The 14,358-nt window shown below is 40.1% G+C and overlaps 1 protein-coding gene across 6 annotated transcripts in view; it reads right to left on the reverse strand.

Annotated features, from left to right (window-relative positions):
- MLPH (melanophilin) overlaps nucleotides 1–14,358 on the reverse strand; it is a 120,825-nt gene that overhangs the window by 35,748 nt on the left and 70,719 nt on the right. For 4 of the 6 annotated variants that reach the window (XM_073633635.1, XM_073633636.1, XM_073633639.1 and 1 more), the window contains one exon: nucleotides 9,998–10,224. In XM_073633635.1, coding sequence (XP_073489736.1) covers nucleotides 9,998–10,224 — 227 coding nt within the window. The remainder of the gene's footprint in view (nucleotides 1–9,997; nucleotides 10,225–14,358) is intronic. The other 2 variants (XM_073633637.1, XM_073633640.1) reach the window with 1 other exon arrangement.

A 14,358-nucleotide genomic window follows, 5' to 3' on the forward strand; every position in this document is an offset into this window, starting at 1 on the left:
TCCAATTGAGAATCTTTAGCAAGACTTGATAATTGCTGTTCACAGACGCTCTCCGTCCAATCTGACAGAGCTTGAGCTATTTTTCAAAGAAGAATGGGCAAAAATGTCACTCTCTAGATGTGCAAAGCTGGTGGAGACATCCCCAAATAGACTTGCAGATGTAATTGCAACGAAAGGTGGTTCTACAAAGTATTGACTCGGGGGGCTGAATACAAATGCACGCCACATTTTTCAGATATTTATTTGTAAAAAATTTCGAAAACTATTTATCATTTTCCTTCAACTTCACTATTATGTGCCACTATGTGCTGGTCTATCACATAAAATCCCAATAAAATACATTTACGTTTCTGGTTGTAACATGACAAAATGTGGAAAATTTCAAGGGGTATGAATATTTTTTAAGGCACTGTACACCAAGGCAAAACAGGCCAGTGCTCTGCTTCAATAATAATACCCCTCTACGGCAGAGACCACATGAACAGCACCTTGGTGTGACACAATCACCTTTTTTCAACCCATATATAGTTTTCGTTCGTTAACCTCCACGACGGTATTCCCGAATGTGGCTCGGGGTGGATTTTCAGTACCAAAAGCGGTAACCCCGAGCTACACTCAGGATCGTATCCCAGGATCCAGGTACAGTTACTTACCTTGTCCCCAGGATCCTGCAATGTCCTCCCCGCAGTGTGCAGCGGCTGTGTCTCCGCTCAATGTATCACAGAGCTGGGCTCCGTTCCCTGCGAGCGCTGGGACGCACGGGGACGGAGCACGGCGCCAAATTCAAAAAGTGAAACACACAAAATACATACAGATTACATTACTGTATCACATTATTTCACATCCCTTTCGTCTCTAGTGGTTTGTCCAGTGCCCTGCATGCAGTTTTATATTCTAAATACTGTTCCTTCTGCCTGGAAACTGGAGATTGTCCATAGCAACCAAAACAGTTCTTTTACATCAAAAGTGGTTTTAAACCAGCGATAGTAAATTAGAATCACTTGCAGAATTGAGCGATAGTAATTTGTGGGGAAATTCGTCATCAAACACTGAAAGTAATGACAGCGACAATTCTGCAATTCTGCAACAAATTTCAGTGTTTTTGATTTGATTACATTATTGAATAATTTTTATTATTATTATATTATTATTTGTTATAATTATTTATAGTTATTTATTATGTTATAATTTATGATTTCGTGTTTCAAACTTTATCATACCCGGGATGTCTACTAGACTCTTGTTTGGACAGATTTAAGTGTGTTATTCCTAAGAATTACAGGCCTACAATATAAAACGCCAAATTTCCATGCAAAAGATTTGTACCGCTTTCAGCACCAAAAATCTGAAATAATCATACCGCCAGGTACAATATGAACCCAGTTCAAGAGAGGAACATTTTTATGTAACTGAGAATGCTAATTTGTAGTCCTGTGAGCCTCCAGGTAATTGACCAAATCTGGTCTCCAAAATAGTATATATCTTTGCAAATGATCAGCTGCTAACGTTACACATGTCTCATAACCATGCAAAATAGTTAAACCAAATTGTACACACTCTGCGCTTATCAAAATAAAAAATAAGAAATTTCCACTAAAATATTAATAAAGTGATATTGTGCTTAACATATACAAAATCTATTAATAACTATTAATACTATACTATACGTTAATGTGCAATAAATTGGTAAAAGTGCTCCAATAAGCCTGTGTATTGCAAATATTCCACAAAGCTTGTGCAATTTTCAAACATTAATAGATAATTCAACACAAACATCCATGCGATTTAGTGTTGCATCCAAGCATATCAGTACTGCATCTATGCAATATGGTGTTAGTGCAATGTTCGAACAATAAAAAGTTAAAAAATACAAAAAACGCATCCATGCGATTTGGTGCTACATCCATGTGATTCTATTCAATTCAGTGCTGTGTTGCTGTGCAATGATTAAATTAACAGTCCGATTTAGTGTTGCATCCATGCATTTCAGTGCTGCATCTATGCAATATGGTGTTAGTGCAATGTTCAAACAATAAAAAGTTAAAAAGTACAAAAAACTGCATCCATGCGATTTGGTGTTGCAGCCATGTGATTCTATGCAATTCAGTGCTGTGTTGCTGTGCAATGTTCAAATTAACAGTCCACAGATCTTCCACAATCCATTCATGTGTTATGGTGAACACAAACTAAAGTGCTCTGCGCTCATACAAGTGCCCCCCCCCCCCCAAGGTGATAGCCCCCCACCTTAGGGCGTGCGACCTTGCAATTAAGCTTGGTCAGAATGCGCCTTAGAACCTCTCTGGGTTCGATGTTATATGCAGGGTCCTGGATAGATTTGCACTGGTGCCTCTGTTCCTCACAGCAGTCCCGTTTGTACCTCAATATATCAACATAAAAAGGACTTTATGGTGCAGTATGTACTAAATTTATTAAAATCATAAACAAATCCCGCAATGGTACTCATAGTAACAAGGCGCTTAAGGGCGCCACACTAAAACAGCAGAGAGACGAATGGGCAACAGCGGCCGGTATGGGGTGGCGTGCTAATCTGTCCCAACAGGTTGTATGTATAACGTTCCCTTACGCGTGTTCGATACAAGGGGTATTTCGTATCTTCATCAGGGGGTGATTTCAGATACGAAATACCCCTTGTATCGAACACGCGTAGGGGAAGGGGACAGGATGGAACGTTATACATACAACCTGTTGGGACAGATTAGCACGCCACCCCATACCGGTCGCTGTTGCCCGTTCGTCTCTTCTGTTTTAGTGTGGCGCCCTTAAGCGCCTTGGTACTATGAGTACCATTGCGGGATTTGTTTATGATTTTAATAAATTTAGTACATACTGCACCATGAAGTCGTTTTTATGTTGATATATTGAGGTACAAACGGGACTGCTGTGAGGAACAGAGGCACCAGTGCAAATCTATCCAGGACCCTGCATATAACATCGAACCCAGAGAGGTTCTAAGGCGCATTCTGACCAAGCTTAATTGCAAGGTCGCACGCCCTAAGGTGAGGGGCTATCACCTGGGGGGGGAGCACTTGTATGAGCGCACAGCACTTTAGTTTGTGTTCACCATAACACATGAATGGATTGTGGAAGATCTGTGGACTGTTAATTTGATCATTGCACAGCAACACAGCACTGAATTGCATAGAATCACATGGATGCAACACCAAATCGCATGGATGCAGTTTTTTGTACTTTTTAACTTTTTAATGTTTGAATATTGCACTAACACCATATTGCATAGATGCAGCACTGAAATGCATGGATGCAACACTAAATCGGACTGTTAATTTAATCATTGCACAGCAACACAGCACTGAATTGCATAGAATCACATGGATGTAACACCAAATCGCATGGATGCAGTTTTTTGTACTTTTTAACTTTTTATTGTTTGAACATGGCACTAATACCATAAGATGCAGTACTGATATGCTTGGATGCAACACTAAATCGCATGGATGTTTGTGTTGAATTATCTATTAATGTTTGAAAATTGCACAAGCTTTGTGGAATATTTGCAATACACAGGCTTATTGGAGCACTTTTACCAATTTATTGCACATTAACGTATAGTATAGTATAGTATTAATAGTTATTAATAGATTTTGTATATGTTAAGCACAATATCAGTTTATTAATATTTTAGTGGAAATTTCTTATTTTTTATTTTGATAAGCGCAGCGTGTGTACAATTTGATTTTTATGTAACTGGTCAAATTTCAAAGCCAAGTAAATTTCCAGGGAAAAAAACTCCTAAGAAAAAAACCTAAGAGACTTGCTGCAGATGAGGTACAGTTGCCATTTATACAGGAGTACTCTACTAGAAAGCAATGGTAGAGATTAAAAAGAAAACAAATCTTGCATTAAAGATAAAAATAGAAGAGGTAATAACAAAATCTGTATATGTAGTTTACAACAAAGCTTTCACAAAATAAACAGGGACCTTCAGTTTTTTAGCTTTTCAGCTTTTCAATCTGTCTGTCAAGCTAAGCAAAACAGTGGCAGGTTCAGGAGCTACAGAGATGAAGGCAGAGCATCCCCCATTCACTGTTATTGGAGAGACATTTGCCTGATCTTTAATGTGTATCTAAAGCTAATGTTTTTGGAAGGAGTAGCCAATGGCTAAAACAGACTTGAGTTTGGTCTTATCTATGTTTCATTCAGGAGATTTCCTTTCACTCCCTGTCCTGTGTAGACACAAGACAAAGTGAGAGGAAAGGTCACCTGGACAAAAAAAGAAGATTCTCTCCAGTGAGGGCTCAGTATATAATCCTGACAGGGGATCTGACCCCTTACTGTGTACAAAATTGGAAAACGTATCCCCTCAAAATGAGATCTTCCTAGAAAGGGTAAAAAGAAGAATAACTTATGATAACCGAATATATACAAAAATGCTAATAAACACTGTATACAAGTTATACTTCTTATAACCATTCTTGGATATATCTCATTTGGAGGGGATAAGTTGTTCTATTTAATCTTATTATGAGAGTTTTATGTTCCTAGATTTGGTTTACTACTTTAAAAAATAATAACCTGTGTTCTGTGGATATAAGTTTATATCACATTGTGACTATGTTATACCTCAATTGTTGATGCACACAAACCCCCTTCCAAAAAATTACTTTATAATCACTTAAACACAGCATAGGTTTTATTATTTGTATAAAAAAAATCACATAAAGAACCAGACCATTCCCTAATCTACAATGCTCTACACCAAAAACCCCCCAAAAAAGATCAAATGTTTTGGCCATACAAATACTTGTAATCCTGTCACCACAAGGTCACTTTTAGTCAAGAGGTCACTTGTAAAAGAAGCCTTTATGTGCTAATCTATCTGGAGGCCCAGGTATTAAAGAGTTGCCACTTCTCAGCTACCCAACCACTGCATGCAAATATTTGATGGTCAGAACAGCCAAATACTTGCTCTACCTGGCCAGTATGGTTTCTTTTTCTGGTGAACATTCTGCAATGACTTATAAATTGGATGTAGGAACTATAAAAATTCTTTAAAGGTGACTTCTTGGCTAAAAGTACTAAAAGTGGTGACAAGATCTCTATAGGAAGAATCAATTAGGGATTTACTAACCCCAAGAATGCAAATTACTTTTGCACCAAGAACCCTAGTATAGTCTAATATCTTTCTGTCCCACTCTACCCTGCACAAGCGTTTACTAAAAGCAGGGAGCCTGTGCCAAGCTTTAGGTTGGGCCCCACTGCTTGTGAACAAGAAAAAGTCTACAAACTTGTTGTGCAATGTGTGAGGGCACAGTGGGCCCCATCTTCTTTGGGGTCTGTGTGGCTGGTACACATTGCACCCATGGAGGATATGCCACATCTGCCCAATAAATCTGGACTGTAACGTATACAGTCTGGGAATAACCAATTTTTCCTGCAACAAATGTACTTTTTTAAATCTTCATTCCCCACAGTTATTACCTTTTGTACTACTTGACCCTCCCTTTTAGATTGTAAGCTCTAACAAACCGGGCCTCGGATTTCTCCTGTACTGAATTGTATAGTAACCCCCATGTTGTAAACATGCAAACTGTTGGCGCTATATAAATCCTGTATTATAATACAGTAAAACCTTGGTTTGAGAGTAACGTGGTTTGAGAGTGTTTTGCAAGACAAGCAACATTTTTAAATAAATTTTGACTTGATATACAAGTGATGTCTTGATATAAGAGTAGCAACATGTCAACTGTGTATAAAAGAGAAGAGAGCCACCTTTAAGTGTAGCAATATGGTTACATTTAATGAAGGTACAACATTTAGCAACTCACATGGTTGATGATTAAAACAGGCACATATAAGTATGCAGGCATCCGGGGTAAAGCTGTCCACATAGTCCATCCTCCTCATCGCCATTAACGTCATCCCTTCCACGCTGCACTCCTCGAGGGGTTCAAGCCAAGCTTTCAGATCAGGGTAGTCTTCCTGGTCACGATTGCAGACTGACAGCGGTGAGAGCCGGCGGTGCGGGGGATGCTCTATGTGGACAGCTTTAACCCAGATGCCTGTGCCATGTGCCTATTTTAATCATAAACCATGTAAGTTGCTAAATGTTGTACTTTCATTAAATGTAACCATATTGCTACACTAAGGCCCCTTTCACACTGGGGTGGTGGGGGCATCGGCGGTACAACAGCGCTATTTTTAGCGCTGCTGTACCGTCATTCTTGCAGCGGTATTCGGCCGCTAGCGGTTCGGTTTTAACCCCCGCTGGCGGCCGAAAAAGGGTTAAATCCGCTCGTACAGCGCGGCTATAGCCGCGGTATTACCGCGGTATTACCGCGGTATTACCGCGGTATAGCCGCGCTGTCCCACTGATTTCAATGGGCAGGAGCGGTTTAGGAGCGGTGAATACACCGCTCCTTCCCCGCTCCAAAGAAGCGGCTCGCAGGACTTTTTTTACCGTCCTGCGAGCGCACCGCTTCAGTGTGAAAGCCCTCGGGCTTTCACACTGAACAAACAGCGGAGGCTGTTTAGGGGCGGTTTTCAGGCGGTATTTTTAGCGCAATACCGCCTGAAAACCGCTCCAGTGTGAAAGGGGCCTTAGAGGAGCCTCTCTTCTATTTTATACTCTGTAGCTCTTGCTGGGTTTTGCTTCTAATCCCCTTGTGGAGGCTTCCATTTGTGGATGGACATTTTATGCTTACGTAACTTATCACATTGCTATAATTAATATGGACTGTAAATTGAAGGACATATGAATTAAAGGTTGTGGAACAAATCATCTCAGTTTACATTATTTCTTATAGGGAAATTTGCTTTGATATAAGAGTGCTTTGGATTACTAGCATGTTTCTGGAACGAATTATGCTTGCAATCCAAGGTTTTACTGTAATAATTTTCCTATCAAGGGTAGGTAAATCGCTTTAAATGTAAAACACTCTCACAATTGCCCACTAGGTGTCATCAAATTAAATGTGAAGGTTGCAATTCATGTTGAACTGCAGGCAAATATGAAAACACTATTTAGTCTAGGTGTGTGTTGATAAAAAATATTACTTTTATTTTACAACTACTATAAAAATGTTAGAAAAACTAATAGACAACTAGCATTGCATTTTTCATTCAACTAATACTGTATAAGTATTTGAATATATTATTATTAGATTGCTGTAATCTCTGCATGCAGGAGCACTCACACTGGGAGAGGGAAAGTCAGCACAGTGACTCAGAAGGGGCTCTCCTTTCTTGCACAGTGCACAAGTGAACATGTTTAAAGGAGAGAAGAACACAAGGATAGTGTCAATGATGTGCTGCTGCTCATTCACTGTTCAGTCAGCAGGCTAGGGTGGGGCTTTGTCCAAGCTGCATTGGTTAAAGATCCCCCACACGAAAGGATTTGTTCATCAGGGGTAGCAAAAGGAGGTGTAATTCTTACCCTGTTCTTCGCTCCATCTGGGTCCTCCCAACAGTGTAACTGACCACACAAAACCTCTTTTCTAAAGTGCCTTAGGCCGTGATAACTTTGCTGCCTCCTCCATGGACAATTCAAGTTTAATAGCCTTGCATTGTAATGCCTTGTACACATGATCGGACATTCCGATAACAAAATCCATGTTTTTTTTCCGACGGATGTTGGCTCAAACTTGTCTTGCATACACATGGTCACACAAAGTTGGTCAGAAATTTTAACGTCAATAACGCGGTGATGTACAACATGTATGACGAGCTGAGAAAAATGAAGTTCAATAGCCAGTGCGGCTCTTCTGCTTGATTCCGAGCATGCGTGGCACTTTGTGCGTCGGAATTGTGTACACACGATCGGAATTTACGTGAACGGATTTTGTTGTCGGAAAATTTGAGAACCAGATCTCAAATGGAAATTCCGATGGAAACTGCCCGATGGAGCCTACACACGGTCGGAATTTCCAACAAAAGGCTCCCATCGAACATTTTCCGTTGGAAAATCCAACCGTGTGTACGGGGCATAAGTGATTATGCTAAAGGACCACTCACAGCCAGAAATGCTGGAGGCCATCGCCATAGCCTGCCAGAGTGTGAGTAAGGCATGTAATTCGGCCTGCTCATCTCCCCCTAAACATAACAAGCATTTGGCCCATTGCAGTGCAGAGGGGCCCCATTTTAATATTTTTTTCTTCAAATGTAGAGTTTAAGAGACCATGTAGAGAGGCTTTAACTGCAGTACAGTAAAGTGAGATCTAAGACCTGGCTATGCTATCTGTCTGGGGTGGCTGTTTGCATACATTACATATATGTATTTCAACTGTGTGTTTACCTGTTAGCCAGGAATTATTCTCTAGTCATTAATCATCCTTTAGCCGGCCATACTCGGTTCATACTCGTTACTGCTGAACTGGCTGAGACCTGAACCATGTATGGGCAGGCTGAATGTTCCCAAGTTGATCGACTGATCAACTTGGGTACAACCAGCCTGTCGGATTTTACACGTGATTATTTCCAGTGGCTGTTATAGTCACTAGCAATAGTCACTGTGTGTCCCAGCAGGGGCGGCTTCCCCTGCCCCCCTGTGGGAACACAATGGCTCTGCGGGAGGGATTGAGCAATTTTTTTTGTCCTGAAATGCATCTATGGCTGCCTTGCTACAAGGAGAGTAGTCCATGGTGGCAGCAAATCTTTTAATGATCTTTATTTATCTAAGACTGACCATAAACGCAGTGATTTTCTTCCCTGCAACCAAGGTTGTGTTGAAGGGGGAATCCCACCCAGAGAGCCATTGTGCTCTCCCTGCAGGGGGGAAGCAGTCCCTGGAGGGAAAATACAGTGATTATTATTATTATACAGCAATAATCCTATGTAAAATCAACTTGGGTACATTCAACCTGCCCATACATGGTTTGAATCTCGCCCAGTTCCTCGCTGAACCGCCTGAAATTCAAACCGACTATGGCTGGCTTAAGTAGATAACCTAAATGACAGTATCTAGATATCCTTCATTATTGCATTTGCTTGTAGATATGATGAAATGGAAGGGTTAAACTTATTTGGCTATTTCCTGTCTGAGTGCATATCGTTGAACTCTTCTAATGACAATCAGCCATTAATGTGATTTTTCTCCTGAGAGGTGCTTATTCCAAGAACAAGGCACATAAAAATAATTAACAAAACCATACAAAGAACTAGAGGGGCTTAAGAGGGATGTGAAAAAAGGAAATCATTTACATCAAAAGTAAATCTTAGCCGTGGTTCTAAGTAATGAGCAAGCACTGAAAAGAGTCTAATTACATCTATGGAAAACACATCATACCCAGCACACTTCAAGCTGCTCTATGACAATGTATTGAAAAGGATGGGGACAGTGACTAGGCTTGGGTTCATGGTCAAGCTAACATTAATTAAGAGCCCCATGAACAAAAAAAGTTTTCCAAACATAATTTCAGGTGTATTCACAGAGCAGCCAACAACGTGAAACAGAGCAGCCAACGTGCAATCGCCTTTCAACTTCTGGCAACTCCAAGCTTAAAAAAGGTGAAATCGAATTTGTTACTCAATTTTCACACCACCAATGCCAGTTACATTGACATACTAGATATAGCTATCTGTACATTTTACAAAGGAATGCTTGCAACAAAAGCTCAGTTAAATCACTGGTTGCAAGCTCAATAGCTCAAAAGCTTGTTTTGGCATCCTCAAGTTTATTTATGGCTCAAAGATGGAAATATGGCTTCTAAACGACAAACTCTCCCTTCACCTGGCAAAATGAGACAGTGCTACTCCCATTAAACATTTTTATGCATATGTTAGCCTTTAATTAATAAGTGATTATTTGTAACTTCTTAACATACTGTAAGTGTGGCATTATTTCTGTCTGGAACAGCCACAGTGTAGACTGGTGTTACAAGTTTTAAGCTAGGTACACACGGGCCCGCTGGGTAGAAAAAAAAACAAACAAAAAAACTTCCTGTGTGTACCAGGATTAAGAACATTGCATCCTATTTAAAGCTTGAGATTAACTTAGTTAGCTCTTCAGTCAAAACATTACCTGAGTGCCTGAATGATGCACATTTTCTTGAGAAGATGCTCGACTCCTGCGTCTTGGGGGAACTTTGGGAGCAGCGCCCCTCTCTTCATCTGAAGTGTCCATATCCCCAGAGTATTGTGATCCCTTGGGTACAAGGGAAGGGCTGCCTTTAGGGAGATAGCGGGTGCGAGTTAGTTGGGGATCAGGGAAGGGACAATTTACTTGGGATTCTGTTAAAGAAGGAAGGTCTGGAAAAATAGGGTGGGAAGGGGAAGAGGTTGAAAATAATGCATTATTTATAGCAGTTATACAAGAAAATATCTGTTGATAAGGGGTCTATCTTTCAAGGGATAAGGGATATAGAGAGATGTTCTACAGCTTTTGCCCACAAAAAGGAGAATAAAATAGGAGAATATATATCCACATAAACATCGAACAAAACATTCCGGGTGGGTATTAGCTTTTACTACCATCTGCCATGGTCATGGCTATGGCTATGGTTGGCCAGGTTTGCCTCGCAGCAGATAATTACCAAAAAATATGAACGGTTTACCGTAAAACTAGACTATAGAAAACTTTTTTCCTAAAGTAGATGTAAAACTTAAGTAGAAGGCAATTAGATTACTGTGTGCATTGTATAGCATAAACAAATGTCATATTTTTTTACCCCATAAAATCTTAAACATTCTGTTTACTACAGAGTTGTAAAGACACCACGAGTAAAGACTGCCATTGAGTCTGCAGCAATAGATCATTACTATTGTGACGCATTGCAGACTGATTACAGAAAGCAATGGGCCACTAATGTAAAGTTTTCCTCAACAATGATGTCCAATGACCAGGATGACATTTGCATTCACTATGCATGCATTAAATGCTCACGTAAGTCAGCTCAATGTGATTCTGATTTTTAGCCTAAACCTTTGTAAAAGTCACCTTCATGTTGTCTGAGCCCTTCTCATCCCAACTTACTCATATCATAAATGTTTGCAATTTATGCTTATCTATTTTTTTTCTCTCTTGTGTGCATCGCAATGTGGCATTGAAAGGGGGATAAAGCTCTCCTAAGATAAAATGCATATGTTCCGCTACTCCTACTATTCCTGTACATTACATAAAATTTGCAAATTGCATGAACATTGCGTGAAAAATTACAAGAAAAAGCTTTATTCTTTTTTTTTTTTTTTTACTATCTAGTCCCAATAAAAACCAAAGCAATAAAGATGTATGTATACAAATTGTGCTTCCAAATTACAGCTTTTCTTTCTGGAAAAAAACATATATAATACATTAGGGTAGACTGCAATTACCAAAATATATAATGGCTTCCAGGTTTACGGGAGGTCATAATTCTCCATTCATTTATTAAACAGCACAGGTATGAGCGTTATTCTGCTTCATATAAACAATTAAGAAAAATGTTTTCTACAGTCTAGTTTTTCGGGGCAATTTTTCATATTTTTGGTAGGAGAACAAGCATCTTTTCAAAATACACAGCAAGCCAATTGCTCCAAACATGATACATAGCTAATTTTGAAGGATCGGTAAACAATAGTATATTCTTGAATATCTAAAAAAGCCAACATTTCTCCTGACATATTTTCTTATAGACCAGAGCAATACTATACTAATACATTTATCAGCAGTAACATGCTTAAGGCTGGGTTCACACATGTCTGCAGTCCGGAGTCCGGTACGGTTTTGTTCACTGGTTCACTTGAATTCACACCTAAAGCGGACCCAGAATTGCACAGGACCCTTTTTAGAAATGGACCGCGGCTGCCCCGGACATGTGTGAACCGAGTCCATTGAAAGCCAGCCTGATTCACATGTTATGCGAATCGATGTAGTTAAAAACGCATCCAATTCGCATATATGTGAACCAAGTCTAAATGATTATCGTCCAGTTGCCCTAACCATTATCATCATGAAATGTTTTGAGAGGCTTGTATTACTACGTCTTAATGCAAGCATTCCTGTTAATCTGGATAAGTATCAGTTTGCCTATTGTGTATACAGAGCCACAGATGATGCAATTTCTATTGCGTTGCATACTGCTTTGACATATTTTGAGCACTCAAAGACGTATGTTAGGATGTTATTCATTGATTTTAACTCAGCATTTAACAGAGTAGTTCCTGACAAATTAATGAAAACGTTAAATGCTTTGGGACTATATCCATTGCTGTGCTCATGGATCATGGATTTCCTAACAAACAGGCCACAAATCATGAGAATAGGAGATCAGGTGCCTAATACTATTATTTTGAATACTGGGATACCACAGGGATGCGTGTTGAGTCCAGCCCTGTTTACATTGTTTACGTAATAAGTCAGCTTATAGGCAGGACATTCAACATTTGATTGAGTGATGTACAGAAAATTATTTAATACATAATACTGCAAAAACTAAAGAAATAATAGTGGATTGTAGGAAATTAAGAAAGATCAATCATTGCCCGGTATATATAGATGGTAAGGAGGTGGAAAGGGTGGACACTATTACATTTTTGGGAGTGCATATTACAAGGGAGTTGTGGTCTTAAATCCTTTTTTTTTTTTTTTTTGAAAAAAGCACAGCAGAGACTGTTTTTCCTTTGGAGATTGAATCAGGCTAGATTGATTTTTAAAACTACTTTCATACTGAGGCGTTTTTCAGGCGCTAAAGGACTAAAATTAGCGCCTGTAAAGCGCCTAAAAAACGCCTCCCCTGCAGCCCCAGTGCGAAAGCCCGAGTGCTTTCACACCGGGGCGGTGCACTTGCAGGACGTTAGAAAAAGTCCTGCAAGCAGCATGTTTCGGGTGGTGGAGGAGCGGTGTATACACTGTTCCTCCACCGCCCCTGCCATTGAAATCAGTGAAGACCGCTGCTGAAGCGCCTGCAAAGCACTTTGAAGCAGTTCTTTGCGGGTGCTATTAACCCTTTATTCTGCCGCTAACGGGAGTTAAAAGCACCCCGCTAGCGGGCAAAAAGAAAAGTTTAAATTAGCAACGCTTTACCGATAGTGCCCCCCCCACTCCAGTGTGAAAGTATTGTAATGCCGCGTACAGACGATTGGACATTCCGACAACAAAACCGATTTTTTTTTCCTTCAGATGTTGGCTCAGACTTGTTTTGCATACACACGGTCACACAAATGTTGTCGGAAATTCAGAATGTCAAGAACGTGGTGACGTACAACACGAACGACGAGCCAAGAAAAAGGAAGTTCAATAGCCAGTGCGACTCTTCTGCTTAATTCCGAGCATGCGTGGACTTTTGTGCGTCGGAATTGTGTACACGCGCTCGTAATTTCCGACAACAAGTCTTCTTGTCAGAAAATTTGAGAACCTGCTCTCAAACAGTTGTTGTCGTAAATTCCGACAGCAAATGTCCGATGGAGCATACACGGAATTTTCAACAACAAGCTCACATTGAACATTTGTTGTCGGAAATTCCGATCGTCTGTACACAGCATAAGTGTTATTAAACCCACAACTGTAAAATCAGTCTGTATATGCAGTAAAGCATGCTTGTTATATTCACTGTGGAAACTAAGGGTGTAAACCTTCCATTTGTCTAAAAAAAGGCTGTTTGATCCTGTCTTCTCTGATCCTCCCCTTTTTACACAGTCCCCAATCCATCTCCTGATAAGACAGAGCCCTTGGAGTCACTCTGCACGTGCTCAGTTTGGTGTGTATTGCTAGAGAGTTTTTTTTTTTCTTTGGAGGGTGCATGTGATCAGCACATGGCCAATCAGCACTGTCCAGACAGAGGGTCAGGGGTCCTGCAGCCTCACAGGACAGTCAGAGTAGAATGAAAACTCATCCTTCGAGCTTTAACCAGACACTAGATAGAAGTCATACGACTGCTATATACTGCTGATGGTATTTAGCAGTTTGTGTTTACTAAAATAATTATATTTCCATGTTCTATGTACTGTGGGAGACCAGATATGGTGAATGCAGGGTGCTGGGTTTAGTAACACTTTAAGGCTTCTGGTCAATTTTTACCATTGTACCATTGAGAGTATTCTTCTCCACTGTGCTGTAGTGTGGTATGCCAGCTGCAGGGCAGAGGATAAGAAGTTGCCCTCTCATGTGGTGAAAACAGCACAGCGGATCATAGGTACAGAGCTACCGAATTTGGAGACAGCATATGTCAGGCAATTAAAAAAGAGGGCAAAACTATTAGTAAACCAGCCCATTCAGGTTTGTCCCGTTGCCATCAGGGAAAAGTTATAAGACACTCAAAATGCATACTAATCTCTTAAAGTATAGTTTTTTTCCCTAGGGCTGTATTGTCCATAACCCCACCAGAGTTTTAGGAATCTTATGTGGAATATAAATTTTTTTAAAAAACATTTTATATTTTGTTATATTTAAGCAGATATGTGAGCATG

The sequence above is a fragment of the Aquarana catesbeiana genome, linkage group LG06 (assembly GCF_042186555.1).
Source record: "Aquarana catesbeiana isolate 2022-GZ linkage group LG06, ASM4218655v1, whole genome shotgun sequence".
Lineage (NCBI taxonomy): Eukaryota > Metazoa > Chordata > Amphibia > Anura > Ranidae > Aquarana > Aquarana catesbeiana.